The sequence below is a fragment of the Nanorana parkeri genome, unplaced genomic scaffold, assembly GCF_000935625.1.
Source record: "Nanorana parkeri isolate BGI_ZX_2015 unplaced genomic scaffold, ASM93562v1 scaffold56, whole genome shotgun sequence".
Taxonomy (NCBI): domain Eukaryota; kingdom Metazoa; phylum Chordata; class Amphibia; order Anura; family Dicroglossidae; genus Nanorana; species Nanorana parkeri.
The window spans coordinates 1,771,372-1,788,920 of record NW_017306324.1 but is presented as its reverse complement, the minus strand read 5'-3'; the positions used below and the strand labels follow the sequence as shown (position 1 = coordinate 1,788,920).

The 17,549-nt window shown below is 44.2% G+C and overlaps 1 protein-coding gene across 1 annotated transcript in view; it reads right to left on the bottom strand.

The window, feature by feature from the left end:
- Nucleotides 1-4,306: 4,306 nt before the first annotated feature.
- Nucleotides 4,307-17,549, bottom strand: part of KLHDC8B (kelch domain containing 8B) — a 71,869-nt gene continuing 58,626 nt past the window's right edge. Inside the window, exons 4-5 of the mRNA XM_018576097.1 lie at nt 14,792-14,893; nt 4,307-4,866 (exon numbers count right to left, since the gene is read on the bottom strand). Coding sequence (XP_018431599.1) covers nt 4,670-4,866; nt 14,792-14,893 — 299 coding nt within the window. The 3' untranslated portion in view covers nt 4,307-4,669. The remainder of the gene's footprint in view (nt 4,867-14,791; nt 14,894-17,549) is intronic.

Sequence of the window (17,549 nt, the reverse complement as noted above, 5' to 3'; positions counted from 1 at the left end):
AACACTTGAAACAGGCGTTTCCAGACATTTCCCATTGAGGTCTATGGGACCAAAAAATGCTGTAATCCGCCAAAAAAATAAAAAATGGGGCGTGTCTGTATATTTCTGCAACGCACTGTATGGACATTGCACAGTACTACAGCTTTTGTTATACACACTGAATGTCAGGCCTCGGATCTCTATCACAATTTAGTCACTCCCAGCTTTTGCTCCATTGTGTTTTATTTTCTTATCACCCGATAAATTGTTCTCCAAAAAAGGAAGGAAGGAAGGAAAGGAAGGAGGGGGAGAAAGGAAGTAGGGGGAGAAGGGAAGGAGGGGGATTTTGGAGGGGGAGAAAGGAAGGAGGGGGAGAAAGGAAGGAAAGGAAAGGAAGGAGCGGGAGAAAGGAAGGAGGGTAGAAAGGAAGTAAGAAAGAAAGGAGGGGGAGGAAAGGAAAAAAGAAAGGGACAGGAGGGAAATAAGAAAGGAAGGGAAGAATAAAGGATGCATGGGAGGAAGGAAGGAACGAAAGAATAGAAAGAAAGAAAAGAGGGAGGAAGGAAGGAGAGAGGGATGGAGGAAGGAGGGTGGAGGATGGAAGGAGGTGAAAGAGAAGGAACAGAAAGGGAAAGGAAAATAGGAAAGAAGGAGAGAGAGATAAAAGAAGGTGGGGGAAGGGAAAAAGAAAAAGGTTTTTCTTTGTTACAAGATAACACTGTATGGAATCATGCAGACAATACATCTGAAACATCTTGAAACACTTGGTAATTATGGTGAAGAGTAGGAACTTTGCATCCCAGTTGCAGAACTTTTTATAGTATAGTTGACCGGAAGTCAACTGTGTGCTGGAAACTGTCCTTCAAGATTGGGCTTTAATATATATATATAAAATATTCCATCCTTGTCAGGATGGAATGTAAATATAAACCGTGTGTATATATACTCACAGTTTGTATTTATATTCCATCCTGACAAGCCAAGCCTTATACAACTTCTCCATGTCATAGTGACACCTGTAAGTAGATCATTTGTAAAGACCAAATCCGCTTTAGCCATCCCGGGTGACACAAATCATTTATGCAGCAGAGTTTACAACATGGCCGCTGGCTGTGACCTGACCGGGTGGCACAGAGATACGTGATTCGCAGTGGCAGAATGTGACAGGTACTCCATTCAATTCGGCGCAGAGCGTTACACAGATGAGACCGAGCATTGAGCTAGGACATGGGTGCTACTTTGCACCACACTAGTTCCAACACTCGAAGCTGCTGCTATTTTCACTCTGCCTGTGAAAACAGAATAGCTTTAGGATGTGTAACCCACAGGGACATTCAGAAATAACCTTTACTGCCAATATCTCCGGAGAAGATAAAAAATGCACATAAAAATTGCTCACTGTGTGAGAATACTTTTTTTTTTAGGGCTCATTAACTTTCTCCAGTCATATATTATTTCTGAAGAATTCCTCTCTTCTTCCACCCACAAATTATGAAATATTGATGCTTTGCTTGTGCAATCTTTCAGCAAAAACAAAACAAAATTATCTTTTTGGTCACTTGAATGTCTGTCAACATTGTGCCATTGTAAATTAGAACTGAAAATATATTTTTGTGTTTTTAAATGTATTTAACAGTTGCAACATTTGATTGGATGTTACTTTGCTCTTCTAATGAGCCCCAAATTGAGAATTTTTATTTTTTTGGAAATTTTGGTGAAAATCTTGACATTTTGGCAAAATTCCACCATGTAGGCTATATGTAATGGATCCAGTTGTGGAACAGAAATTAGCTTGATTTTTTCTCACATTCAAACTTCTCTGGGGTGTTATGGTGCGTGTTACCATGTTGTATTAAGGCAACCTATGTATTATGAATGGGCTGTTGACCCAAGGCTGAAAATGTATTGGTAGGTTAACTGTCTGTACAGTATGTAGCCAAAAAGCCTGTGGATACCCAACCGTCATAACTAGATGAGCTTATTAGACATCCCATTCCAACACCATGGGCATTCATTTCCAGTCCTCCTCTAAGAGCCTCCAATCTTCTGGGAAGGCTTTTAACAATATTTTGGAGCATGGCTGTGGGAATTTGTGGCCATCCAGCCCAAAAAAACATTTATGAGGTCCAGTTCTGATGTTTGATGAGATCTGGCTCATAATCAGCATTTCAATTCATCCCAAAGGTGTTCAGAAGGGTTGAGGTCGGGGCTCTGTGCACGTCACTTATGTTCCTCCACTCCAAACTAATCAAACCATGTTTTTATGGAACTGGCTTTGGCATAGGAATACAGTCATATTGCAACATAAAAGGGCCTTCCCCAAAACTGTTGTTACAATTGTCTTTGATGCTGTAGCATTAACAGCACCATTTAATGGAAGCACCTGAACTCAATAGAGCTTTTGGTCATATAGTTTATGTTCATAGTAAGGAGCCCACACTGTACTTTCCTTTACTGAATGGTCAATGTGTAGAGGTGGAGCCACCATGCTAGTTATGTACTATGCATGAGATGGCTGGGGGGTGGGGCTGGGGGGGTAGGGGGGCACTTGCCCCCTGGGACAGTAGTAATAAAATATGGGCCATGGCCCTGAGTAGAAACACTTTACCATTCAGACATTGATCAGAGCACATGGTGGGCATTATATAGCTATCTGCTTTCACATTTGGACCGGTGATCACAGTGACTGGCAATAGGAATTCCTCCAGCACCAACTGTCTTTGTGGCTCTGAGATATCAAGTGACTGAATGCAAAGCGCTGCAAAGGAAGCTGATGCTGAGAAGTAGACATGTGCGATTCGTTTCGTTCCGAAGACAGACATAACGAATGCAAACGAATCCGAATTTCCATTTCCGAAATTCGGTAGCGTTCGTACGAACGTTCGTTTCGTTTTCTGTTCTTATTCGTTTCTTATTCGTTTCTTATTCGTTTCGTTCGTTGGAGCAAAGTGACATTAGAGGAGAAAAATATTTTTTCCCCCTCAAATGTCACTTTTGCTGCAAACGAACGAAACGAATAAGAAACGAATAAGAACAGAAAACGAAACGAACGTTCGTACGAACGCTACCGAATTTCGTCCGAATCCGAATCTGAATTGACTTTCACACCCGAATCCTGAAAAACGAAATAACACAAATCCGAATTTAAAACGAAACGAAACGAATTTTTTGGCAGTGCACATGTCTACTGAGAAGTGTAAAAAGGTATATCACAATAAACCATGTCCCATAGGTACACCCACCTTTCACCATGCCCATCAATCAGTGAGGCACCATGGTGCAGTTATTTTAGTCCACAAATATCTGCCCCTACTATGAAAGGGCTAGTTGATTGTAATTGCCCCCACAGGCCAATGGTTTCCAGTCTTGCCCTGCTACTGTGCAACCCTACGGACCCAATATAAATGGATAAAGTAAATAAATACTGATGAGCTGACGTTACAGAAACAACTGCTCACTATAGTCACCCACCTGGCTAAATCCACATCTCATCTTACCAGCTATCAACTCATAAATCAAACATGCAGACACCAGTTGCTTTATAGGTTTGCTTTATATATTGAATTTTATACATTGAATGATTTTTAAGACAACTGTGTTGAAAAACAAAAAAAAGCAGAATAGAAAAGCTCTTTATCATGTACACATTTTATCAGTGTTATCCAAATCGTAACCCTACTGAGCATTCCGTCATACTTAAAGCCTGGACCTCTTCCTTTTGTTTTGACATATCTGATATTCTAAAGCAAACTAGTAAATTGATCACGTCTGTAAAAAAATACATTTAACTTTTTCCACTATGCCTTTAGGGGCTCTTGAAGCATCGACTCTTACTATATTCTGTATTACTACATTTAAAGCCGATCCCCTGAAGAACCATAGAAACAACTCAGTAGAGAAAAGGCCGGTGTCTATGAAATGCTACATCTACACTGGGAGACTTCAATAAACATGACTGTTCCTTCATGACTGCAAATTAGATACTTCTAGTGGATGAAAATATAGAACAACAAAAATAATTTAGAGACTCTTCTCTCTCAAAGGCAACAATTTCAGCATCTGAGACTGGTTCCCAGAAGTGGGGGACTTGCCCCAGTGACCAATCCGCTACCTTGTTTTAGTTTCCCAGAGAAATAAAGATGCAAGTGATTGGCCACTATTGACCAGTCCACCATTATTTTGGACAACTTTCATCCCTCTAGACCTGACAGCCTTGGCCTTTGTAGGAAAGGTCATACTAGGCTTTAAGGAAAATGAACATTTTGTCTAATGAAAAGTCTTCGATTGTCAACCATACCAGTGAATATTACTTTCAACTACCGTATTGTTTTTGGTAACAGGAGACACGTTTGTATAACCTTCCACGTTAGTAAGTCTTTTTTTATATTTATTTTTGTTACACAACTAAAACAGCTCTTCGGTTCTAACAAGGCTAAACTCTACTGTTGGCTTTCAGCAGTGGTCCAGATACTTTTAATGTCCATTGTTCCGCAAACAAATGTCTTCCTCCTTTGTGGACATACCACTGCCATCGACTTAAGTTGCCTTCCATTTTAAGCTAGCACTATTACTCTGCTGATAACCATACTGATCCATTGATTTTGGGCTTGTGTTTCACATAACTAGAGATGTTCAGGCACTTTTACCACCCCCAACGATGTTGGTTTCGTCAATTAAAAGGTTATTTTTTTCAAGCATCCTCCAAGATACAAAGAGCTTCCACAGCACTGCTGGGTCCCTGTGCCACACCACCAATCACAAACAGCATGTTGCTGGACTGAAGACTCGAGCAGGAACATCGTCCGGTCGGCATCGATGGCAAAATCTCCCACCTCTTCTTCACCATGTTGAAGCCTTCTACGGAGGTCAACGGAGAAGGCTGATTGCCTGTAATGGGAAAGGAAGGAGCAAAAGCAAAACTTTATATTTGTACAATTTTTTGGGATGTGTTTTCAACGTAAAGTCCTCATACAGTATGTCCTGGGTTAGTGATTCAAAATATGAAGTACAGGCAGTCCCTGGGTTACGAACAAGATAGGGTCTGTAGGTTTGTTCTTAAGTGGAATTTGTATGTAAGTTGGAACAGGCCCATTTTTTTAAGTGTAACTCCAGCCAAAAAACATTTTTTTTAGTTTAGGATAGCATAGGGAAGGGTTAACCCCCTGTAACATTTGTTTTGCTGTCCTCACAGTGGCTCTAACCCCACACCATACTAACGAAAACTAAAATAATAAAATTTGCCTGGAGTTCTACTTTAAATGCAACTTGGAAAGATGTTTGTACAATTTCCTGTAATGTACAGTACCAGACCCGGAAGAAGAGGCGAGCACTCCTCGTCTGCACAACTTCCTGTAATGTACAGGAGGTACAGTACTACGAACCAGACCCACTCCTCGTCTGCATGTCTAACAACTTCCTGTAATGTACAGTACTACGAACCAGACCCACTCCTCGTCTGCACGTCTAACAACTTCCTGTAATGTACAGAACTACGAACCAGACGTACACCTTGTCTGCACGTCTAACAACTTCCTGTAATGTACAGGAGGTACAGTACTACGAACCAGACCCACTCCTCGTCTGCACGTCTAACAACTTCCTGTAACGTACAGTACTACGAAACAGACCCGCTCCTTGTCTGCACGTCTAACAACGTCCTGCAATGTACAGTACTACGAAACAGACCCGCTCCTTGTCTGCACGTCTAACAACTTCCTGTAATGTACAGTACTACGAACCAGACCCACTCCTTGTCTGCACGTCTAACAACTTCCTGTAATGTACAGTACTACGAACCAGACCCACTCCTTGTCTGCAGACTAACAACTTCCTGTAATGTGCAGTACTAGGAACCAGACCCGCTCCTTGTCTGCACGTCTAACAACTTCCTGTAATGTGCAGGAGGTACAGTACTACAAACCAGATCCACTCCTCATCTGCACGTCTAACAACTTCCTGTTGTGTACAGGAGGTAAAGTACTGCGAACATCGGCACGAGCACGGTAGCATTACAACTAGTGGAACAGCCTGGGACCTCTGTTTGTAAGTACGAGTCGTACGTAACTCGGATGTTCGCAACTCGGGGACTGCCTGTAAAAGGATAAGTTTAAAGCACCCCTCCTTCCAAAAAAATACACTGAAACCTGCCCATCTTATTGACTCCCTCCTTCTTCGAACATAGCCTACCTCCTCAATACTGTGTCTGCATTTTAAAAAGGCATCAGTAGGTACAGAGCTTACGGCATACATAGAAATAAGTGACCCGATTAACATGCGATAATGCATTTACTGAAAGTTTATTGTATTCCTGCACTGGGCGAAGTTTGTATTGCACAAAAAAAGGTCAGGCTTTGCGGAGTAGAAAAAAGAATGCTCTCTATCTCTCTTTGGGTGGCAATGCAGCGGCTAAGCCTCCTCGCGTTTTCCTAGACAATGACCGTTGCTATGGAAATCCACAGCGCTAGCTCTCCTTATTCAATAATCCCATCTTATTCATGTTTTTCTGCTTGGAACACTTAGTCAACACAGGCTAAGTACATTCTCTGCAGCTCCCGGGCTATTTAATTAGACATCACTGGTACAAATCAGCCGTTCTCGCAGTATTGGCGTCTTTATGTCTCGCTGAAGAGTGTTTACGAGTAGCAGAGTTGGAGTTGTATTGATCTATAATATATTTTTTTCCTCTGGCATGTTTCTACCTGTAGTGGAAAAGGACACGTAGTCACCCCTCACTCCTCATCTCCTGCAGATTCTGACCGGTGAAGCTAACCTCCATGTAATAATTGGAGGGTCACTTTGGCCTTCATTAAAGTACAGTTAAAGGAGAACTATGGGGGTAAGTCTTTTCCCCATAGTTCTCCTTAGGGTAACGGGAGGACACAAACTAGCGTCCTCCCGTCACCCTAGGCTCAGTATACAGCGAGCTGTAGCTCACGGTATACTGAGGCGCCGCAGCTGAAGCGGATCCCGACAATTATGCCGGGATCCGCCCAGCTGCGTGACTGACAGCTGGCTCTGCCTATCTAGAGGCAGAGCCAGCTGTACCCGCCCCCTCTCCCATCCGTTCTGCCAGTCAGCGCTGGCGGATCGGAGCGGGGAGGGGGGAATCCAGCCCCTCCCCTGTCACGGCAGAGAGCCGTGACAGGATCGAGAGGTGAGCGAACGCCGGTATGTGTTCGCTCACCTCCCGATCTACTGAGCCGACCTGTGACAGTCTCATTGTCACAGGTCGGCTAAAACTATGAGGTGAGTGAAAAGCACTCACCTCATAGTTCTCCTTTAAAGGTTTCTGCATGACAGTCTAAACTGGTCCCAAATCCAATTACTATGTGATGCACAAAAAAACTAAAAGCGACCTTTACCTTCCTTAACTGAGCTAAATTCTCCTTTATTTGTGTTTCAAACTAGACATGTGCACCAGCAAAACATTAGTTTAGTTTCGTTTTGATTCGGATTTTGCATTATTTCGTTTTTTCGGATTCGGGTCCAAAATTTACTTCGTTTCGGGATTCGGGATTCAGGTCGATAGTTTGTTTGTTTCGTTTTCGTTTCGTTCGTTCATGGCAGCAAAGTGACATTTGAGGGGGGAAAAAAACGTTTGTTTTTTTTTAGTCTGCAGAAGATGGGGAAAAAAAGCGTGAGGTTCCACCCCAATTCATACCAGACCTTTTAGGTATGAATTTGGGGGAACCTCACGCTTTTTTTTTTTATCTTCTGCAGACTAAAAAAAAATATATATATTTTTTTTTTCTAATGTCATTTTGCTGCAATAAACAAAATTTCGTCCAGACTACCGCTAACAAATTTCGGGATATTGGAAATTCGGATTCGTTTGCATTCGTTTTAGCTGTAATTCGGATACATCTGAATCTCCGAATTTCCGAAACGAATCGCACATGTCTATTTCAAACGCTCCCTCTCCCAGACACTGCGGCTCACAGTGGGAGGGTTTCAGCAACAGAGGCAGTGCTGTCAATCCAGAAAGCAATGGGCAGGGCTAGGCGTGGCCAGGTGATGAATGACAAGCTACAGGTTTGTGAGCAGTGACAATACTGATAGACACGGACCCTGCAACATCTTCTCATCCCACTGTAGAAGATACAGCCTACATGAGGATGACAACTCTGCTGTGAATTCAGGAGCAGTGAAGCATCGCTGCCACCCCATCACAGCACCTGCATTAGGGGAATCTCATTGGCAGGCTCAAAAGGTAATTGAGGGACTTCGCAGGGGGATTCAGAAAAGTCTATGAGTGCAGATGTACTAATATTAAATGCTGTAGCACATTTTTTTGGGGGGATGTTTGTATGTGACTGGAGCCCTTCACTGTCTCAGTCACAGCTTCTCATCCCCACAGTGCCGAAAATGCAAACCCCTCTAAAAGAGATGCCCCAGCACTGGCCACAAGTGCTAAATAGTAATGGTAAATACAGGTTTGCTCATTGGCTCTTATGAGGAGATCGCCTAACATCTGCTGAATAGGTTTAAAGAAGCTTTCTGAGTGTCTGAGCATTACTTTTAGAGAGAATGCAGTCACATGTGGACATAAAGCTGAAATTTGGGCTAAACAAAAATGGTCTAAATGCAAAGAGCCAAATATACTTGAATCTTGTTGTCCTTTGTGTATCTCAATGAACAAAGCCTGCACTTTGCCTCTGTGCAGGAGCTTCCTGTAATGAAGACCGGTCACTGCTGTTCTCTCTCCCTGTGCAGGGTGACTGGTCTTGTCTCCGCCCCCTCCTGTAATAAAGATCAGTCACTGCTCCTCTCTCTCCCGGTGCAGGGTGACTGGTCTTGTCTCCGCCCCCTCCTGTAATAAAGACTGGTCACTGCTCCTCTCTCTCCCTGTGCAGGGTGACTGGTCGTGTCTCGCCCCCTCCTGTATTAAAGACCGGTCACAGCTCCTTTCTCTCCCTGTGCAGGGTGACTGGTCGTGTCTCTGCCCCCTCCTGTATTAAAGACCGGTCACAGCTCCTTTCTCTCCCTGTGAAGGGTGACTGGTCTTGTCTCTGCCCCCTCCTGTAATTTTCAATAGGCAGCCTGTACATGCTTTGCACAGTACAGTGATGATGTTACTGATGCTTTTATAAGGTAATGTCTGGGTTTGAAAAGGTTTTTGACCCAGACAAGTACATACAAGTAGATGTACTGTGTATATCCTTTATGGCTATTAATATAGTTAAATAAAGGTCCATGGTTCAGCTCCCAGTGTTGCTGCAAATACACACTTCCCAGTATAAATAAATGAACTGAAACAGAGGCCCCGATCCTGACGTGTCTTTCGGCAATCTGTCACCATGAACCCGCTTCATCTACTGCGACCTCTCCTGCTACTCCCCTGTGATTCTTGGCTGGATACTTACTCCAGGCAGTAATTTCACCTCGCTCTAAAGAAAACCTTCTACTTGTCGTCAGAATGAAAGTCTGCAGTAGATAAATTGATTTCCCAGAAAAGGTAGGAAATTAGTTTTCTTTCTACCCCAGACCAGTTTTCTGCAAGTCATTATTTTTCTTCATTGTAACAAAAAAAAAGCACAAAAAAAAAACCTTTTTAACTATAGTGATTGATAAATGACCTCTTTGGAACACCTGCACGAGAAGCTTCCATCATATCAATCTTCACAGACAAAAATCCATTTCAATTAAAAAAGAAGGAATGTTGTATCAAAACAAGACACTGTAAAAAGTGCTGAATAGAAACAACAAACACTTACTGTATATACCTGTATTCAATGGCACCCAATGAAAGACGGAAATAAACAACTTTCCAGGACCCAAAAATTGTTCATTTCCATTTTTCTTTGGTTGCTGGCTCTATCTAATCCCCTAAGAGATTCTTCTATCTCGTTCTCTGTTGCTTTTTCCCTTTCCTTCAGTATTGCCTAGTTTGCCTAGGGCGGCACCTTGCTGGGGGCCGGCCATAGTCAAACGCCTTGTTCTACGGTGTGTAAGGCCTGGTTCACACCTGAACGTTTTGTAACACCCCCCAATTGGTTCTGAGGAAGGAGGCTTGACCTCTGAAACGCGTAAACCACTTCACTACCAGGGAAGACGAACAGCCGGTGGATATGCACCTTTCGTTCTGACCCTTTTATGCCTGTTTTTATTCGTCCTTTGTGAGTACCTTTATACCATTTTTTATTCGTTTATTAAAAAGTTTTTATGCGGTGGAGGCGCTCTCTGTGTCTTGTCTTGCAGTTTTGTAGCGCGTTCAACGCTTGACGAACGCTCTACAAAAGGCTCAAACATCTAAATCCCATTGTATTCAATCGGTCTGGTTCACACCTTGCCTTATTTCCGCCCGTCCGAACGCGTTACAAAACGGCCTACGCCCAAAGAAGTACATGTACTTCTTTGGGGCGTTTTGGTCTCGTGTTTCCATTGGGATACAGCCAAGTAGCCACGGAAACACGCGTTTGTCGCACGTTTTTTTTACCGTGAATCGTGGTAATAGAGAAAAACATAGACACACCACTGAACTTATGCGCAGCATAACGTGATACACTCAATGCGACGTTTCGGGGGTCTCATAGGATCCTCTTCATCAGGCACCTTGTTCTTGTTGTTCATCACTTGTTCTGCCTGATGAAGGGGATCCTGTGAGACCACGAAATATTGCATTGAGTGTATCACGTTATGCTGCTCATACGTCAATAAACAGACGTATTTGACTTGCTATTGGGGTGCCGGTGTCTATATATTTAGTTTTCTATTTGACCACGGTTACGAACCGTCGACAGCCGCAGCACCCACCCCCATTATCTTTGGAACAGAGCTTTCGAGTGCGATGGGATCATGGACTTTACTCTTCTTTCAATATATAATTCCGGAATAACACTTATTATTTGGGAATATATACAGTATATATACTAGGGATGCACCGATAACGGTTTTTCGGTATTGAGTACGAGTACCAATTTTATGCTTTCGGTATACGCCGATACAGAATTCCCATACCAGTGCTTCCTCTGGCATGGAGCCGGCTTCCCGGGCAATCAGGAAACCGGGAGGCGGGTCATTACTCGCTACCCGGCCTCCTGATTCCCTGGGAAGCCAGGTCAGTTTGGGTGTGCAGTATGACAGCGTACGGCCGCGTCCTCCCCTAGGGAAAAACAGGCTGCTGTGTGCAATCACACGCAGTGCCTGTTCCTCCTGGGAATGGCCCGATACGGCCGTGCACGCCTCACAGATGTGTTCGGCCCGACTTAACGCTGTATGAATAAGGTATAAGGCCTCATTCACACGAGAAAAGGCCGGCACGTACAGCTCCGTGCTGCATGCACGGCCATATCAGGCAGCTCCCGGGAAGGACAGGTGCAGCACCCGTCCTTCTCTATGGGAGTACGTGCCCGTACGCCCCCCTACGCTCACCCCAAGTGCAGGTCCGTGCGGGTGTGGGTGTCCGTACTCATACGCTGACAGGATGGATCCTGTCTGCATTCGAGCCGGGACACCCGCACCGGTATGGACTTGCACTTGGAATGAGCGTAGGGCGTCGTACGGCCGCATACTCCCATAGAGAAGGACGGGGGCTGTGTACTAATCACACGCGGCACCTGTCCTTCCCGGGAGCTGCCCGATACGGCCGTGCATGCAGCACGGAGCTGTACCTACCGGCCTTTTCTCATGTGAGTGAGGCCTTAGTCTTCCAATGAGGACCCCTGTTCCAGTTGTAGAGATTTCCTCTTACTTCCTGTTATATCTCTGGGACAGGAAGTAAAGGAAAATCTCCTTTATGGCACAGAGACAAGAAAAGCTAAACTGACAAGGTGTTGAACCCTCCCTACTCTATCCAAAACTAAGAAAAAGTCTTGGCTATACATACTGTACACGCTAAGAACCATCGCTATTCCCGACTTTTAGCTCAGAAGTTATTCTATTCTGTTTTTTTCACACTTTCTTGAGGATCTCTTAATGATATCTGCTCCCACTGGTTCCCGAAACACTTTAATGCTGTATTGCAGATCCAATTTTAACTATGTGCATAATAATATCATATAAATGTCTTACAATGACTCATTCCTGGGATTCCACAGTACAACTGGTCAGTCAACTAGTAAGAAAATGAATAAAACGCATTGACTGACTCCTCATTTTTTAAAATAATTTTTCTTTTAAATCATAATTTTGCATTGTGAAACAAAGTTCATCCTAATACTCAATAAATTAAGCACACCAGGATCCCCAAAAGTTATTACAACATACAATGCTAGAAGGTTAAAACTGAATGGCTGTGTAGTGGAGCATAAGCTGCTGAGACAAATTAGGACATCGCCTTAATAAATCCAGCAGCTGCCATCAGGAATTAGACTTCACGATGAGAATGGGATTTAATGAATTGGAAATTTAAGCTTTTTTTTCCGCCCCCCCCCCCCACCCCATGGAGATTTCATCAGCTATTAACAAGATGTCTCCAGTTGGGTTTTCATAAACGGATGCGGTAGCGTTGCTGGAAACATTGTTCCTCCAGTGAAGAGATGTTATTATGAAACACTCGAGTTGTTCCGTAGATTATATTTCATTGCGGCTCTCTGCTACTTGACCTCTTGCAGAGAAGCCGGAAACAAAGTTACTATAATGTTTGTATTACTTTTCTATAGACAATGGGAGGGGGAGGGGAGGGGGGTTATCAAAACCAGAGCAGTTGCCCAAAGTAACCAATCAGCTTCTCTCTTCAGTTTGTTCAGTTAAGCTTTGAAAATGAAAGATAGAAGCTGATTGTAGTCTTTTGGTATTGAGTACGAGTACTAATATTCTTTTGTTGGTACTTGCCGATACCGAGTACCACTGGCGCGTGCCCAGATTATCAGGAAGTCAGGGCATGCGGCACAGGAAGTCATATTCGTCACCCGGCTTCCTGATTGCCTATGAAGCCGGTATTCTAGCGAAAGAACGCTTGCCGAGGCTGCCTGGCTTCCTGACCAAGCAGGAAGCCGGTTGGCGAGTCATAAGGTGCCGTCCGGCTTCCTGATTGCTCAGGAAGTCAGGCTGCTTACCAACAAGTGAAGCTGGTCCCCAGTCTATCCAAAACTAAAAAAAAAAGACTTCTGGGCTCAGATACATTTTAACATGTTAAATCTAATATAAGATTTTAGTGATTGGGTTAAGGACAGTGGGCGGAGCCATGCAAATCATCTTACTCCCCCTGAACCGAACCTGCATGCAGAACTACTACTAATATCAATAATGACATTCAACTATAAATATAAACACGGGGCCTCTTTGTGAAACGCGTCTCTTGCATTTTTCATTTCACACATACGCAGACATTGTATCATAGCAAAACATCCTAGAGGCACGGCCGGCTTAAACTCCTATTTAAAGTGGATGTAATGTGTATTTATACTTAAACCCAGACGAAGCCGGGCGCTCTGGGTAATGCGCGTCATTAATTGCACTCTGTCAGTTAAAAATGGAAACACATTCGGAGATAAATTAGGGGATAATCTGGTAAACTGACTCTCCTAGGCTGTTATTTTTAGCAGCCAGAAGTATTGATGATGTAATGTTGAAATCGGATCGTCGTCTCTGCTTCACTACTTGGAGCGAAGGGGCTCTTTAGTTTAAAGTGAACCTGTGCTTGATGCATGCAGAGCAAACCAACAAAATGAATTTAAATCTGGTTCCTGCGGGTGGTTATACTTATTTTCCTTTGCTGCTGCTGGTAAATTTGCTCTGGGAAGTCAAGTGTATATAATATAGCCATTACTTCTCAGTATGGTCTGCAGCACCATACTGTAATTGCGGATTCATGACACCCTGCACTCACAGTATTCCCTCAGTCTTCAAGATTGAGTGATGCTGGGCATTATTCAATCCCAAACACTAAGGGGTCTATTCACAAAGCTGCCGAGGGCAGCTGAGTGAATGACCGATCAGAAGTGAAGTGAGCCGAACACTGTTCGGCTATTCACTTCAGGCTGGTGCGGCTGATTTCAGCCATACATCGGCTTGCTTCGTGTGGCTTCGGATCAGCCGAACATGCGCAGCATGTTCGGCTAACCCGAAGTGCAGAAGGAGTTCGACTCAGCCGATCCAACATCTGGATCGGCTGAGCCGAACCTCCGGCAGGCTTCTCACTGCTGTTCGGGCTATTCTGAAAGATCCCGAATAAAAGGAATCACGGCCGGGCCGACAAAACGGCAGGAAAATGTCACTTTTGGCATTTTGCCGAAAGTGCCATTTTCGGCTGGCGCCCCCCCTTCACTTTTCGCCCGGGGCCCGCGCCCCTGCTGACCCCCGGTTGTTACGCCACTGTACCCACTACCATCTGATAATTCATTTTTAAGGGTAGATGTGGTCTGATTGGGTGATCCACCAGCTGTTTCCCAAAGACTTGAATGGTATCGTTCTACTTTACTTAAACAGCAGGTGGGTGGGGGGAGTTTGGGTGTTGAGAGGGGGAAAAAAGTGGTGGGTATAATCACATATTCCCAAATTCACCTGGGAAAGTGGGATTACCCTTTAAGTGAACCTATGTATTGCCTACAAACTCTTGCATGGAATTAAAGGAGAACTCTCTGCCTCTAGATAGGCAGAGCCAGCTGTCACTCACGCAGCTGGGCGGATCCCGTCATCTAAGTCAGGATCCACTCCGGCTGCGGCGTCTCAGTATACCGCGAGCTGTAGCTCGCGGTATACTGAGCTTAGGGTGACGGGAGGACGCTAGTTTGTGTTCTCCCGTTACCCTAAGGAGAACTATGGGGAAAAACACTGACCCCATAGTTCTCCTTTAAGGCGTTGCATCTATTGAATACACAGGGATGTATTCTTAGATAGGTCAGTTTATATAGGTCGTAGTTGGGCGACTCACCGAGTCCTCCTGCAGCAATCACGCGGCCCCCCAAGTACCCAGCGACAAAGTCGGCTCTCTTCTCCCTCATGCGGGTGGACCGCCCGGGTTTGCTCCAGACACCTGCAAATAAGAAGACAAAAATAAAACCATTGTTCAGAGAATGTCAGCGAGAGCGTTCACAGCAATTTTTTTCCCTGTAGATTTCAATTTGTTTTTAGCAGAAAAGTTTGCCGCACGAGGGGGAGCAATAACCACAAGGAACACGGAGTACGGTTAAGAGGCACGAATATCACACAGAGATCATCTGACAGGATGATGATGATATTTCAGCTACAACTGTCAGGTCTCCTAAGCGGTTTTTATTCTCGGCGAGGTGCGCTATTCTGAACGACCGCGGCTGTCATCTGCAAACAAATAAATCTATTTCAAGGGGGCTTTGGTGTACTTATTACAATAACTGCAATATCAACTACGTCAGGTGTCTATGGCAACCTTAAGTTTCAACTTTTTCTTTTTTTTTTTTGGCATCCTCCCGCGACATAACTTTTCTCTAAAACAGAAACAATATGTTATTTTATGACTCATTAAGCACAGCAGTCGCAGCATTTCACATTGCAAGCTAATGGGGGATACAATGAACACAAGGTGGTGAAAATTTAGCTTCTCTGCAGGATTTTGGGGCTTTCGTGAATTTCTGAGAGGTTTAATTGCTGGACCACAATGTAGGAGATGTCAAGCGATGTTCATAATGGAGAAAGGGCTTCTGGGTAAACATTAAGTGAAAGGACAGCTACCCCTTCTGTCTGGGGATGAGAACACCACATCACCACATCAGTGGTTGTGGGGTACTCCCCAGTTGTATTGAGCCCTAGGCTCAATACATTGTTACATTGTTATATTGTTACAGTAAGAGCTGCGAAAATGTGGAATGATCCTCCAGAACCTTGGTTCTCAACTGGTGGGTCGTGACCCAAAAGTTGATCGTGACCCCATATTCAGTGGGTCGCCTCGTGCCTTCCACTTTTCTAGGTGAGAGGCTTCACAGAATCCCCCTAGCGCAGCACTGTCAGTTCTTGCGCCGAGCAGCCATTCGAAATATGCTGCCCGGTGCCGAGTGTCAGCTTGAGGTGGGGGTGGGCTGGAGCTATGGCCGCAAGGAAGTTCTAGCCATACATGCATTTGAATGGCACCCCAAATGTACCTCTCGCCCAGAGTTCAATCGCCCGCACAGGAACGCGCGATACCGAAATGCCGTGCATTCAGTTGCAGAGTGACTTGGGTTGTGACCTAATGACCAAGGACAAATGTGGGTCCTGAGGTTACACAGGTTGAGAACCACTGCTCCAGAGGACCTAGTTCTAGCCAACGCAGTAGATTGCTTATAAAGGGCTGCACAAAATAAAACTTTATTTATTTTTGTTAATTAACACTGTAAATGTTGATACTGGGAGTAGCCTTTGGGGATCAGGAAGGATTTTGTCCCCCCGTTACAGCAAATTGGACTATATAAATGTTTTTGCTTTCTTCTGGATCAACAATGGGTTTACGGTTCTGAGGCCTGGACTGTTGGGTTTTTTGGTCGAAATTGATGGACTTGTGCCTATTTTTTAACCTGACCATCTGGAGATACATTTCCCATGTCATGAGATGCCACCTGCACCCGTTCAAAATAGGAAGAGGATGATTTTGTCAGAGACGTCCCTGGATAAAACCCATTTCCCGCAGAAGAGCAGCTCCCCCCACCGCTGCGCCTTATCTCCATGTGCCGGAGCAGAGAGCATAATGAAACAGAGCTGAGCAAAATTCAGAATAGTGAAATGCAGGCACTCCCAAGGCTCCATTACTCCCTTGCCTGATTTAGACAATAAGTGAAGCTTTGATGAGCTGTGTTTGCAAATTATCCTCCAAATTCTTCTTTTCAAGTGCTAAAATTATAAACGCAGTCCTATCGCCAGGATGTTTTTCTGCATAATTGTCCTATGCAAAATAGAGTCTCCAGCTAGCTGGTTGCCTGGCGGTTCTTTCTCACATGGACTTGGCATCACCTGAAATATAAATCTGGATCTTCAGTAATTTAAACCTGAACTCCAGGCAGATATAAAAGACACACATTAAGTCAGCTTGGTATTCAATAATGGAGTATTAAATCTATGTTTTATCCCCAAGCAGTGTAATTGCCTGAATTTGCCTTGGTATCAGCTTTAGTTTAGACTAGGAAAAGAAAAAGCAGTACGAGACGCTAATCAGGTGTGTTGTATTGAAAGGAGCTTGCTGATAGGTGGAAAGAGCTGAGTGGCAGAGAGATGAGCTCATCGGTCTGCTGCTTCTCCTTTCATTGTCCAGTCACAGGCTGGGGGAGGGACAAGACCTTTAAGTGTTACTGAATTTCAGCCAAGGAAAATCAGGTCTCCTGCCCTGCCAGACAGGACTGCGCTGTGTGGAAGAGCTGTGCAAATCTCGGAACTGGATGGACAGAAAAACAAATGTAGGTACAACAGCTCCCATGTAAGTATTTAATTTGTGTATTTAGTGGTTTGTCTGGAGTTCAGCTTTAAACATTACACCCTACCATTTAGCAACAATGTTTCTCCCCGTGTCTGAACATGTGGCTAAGCTATAGACACTGTATTTTTGTACATATTATTAGCATTCTGAGCTTTTAAAACAAATCTTTATTGACCTGTGTAGCTGCAGGAATATGGAGTAATTCATCCTCAATGTTCACAGCAAAAGAACTGATGGACTCCTAGTTCTTCTCATCTGCTCAGCCCACTCC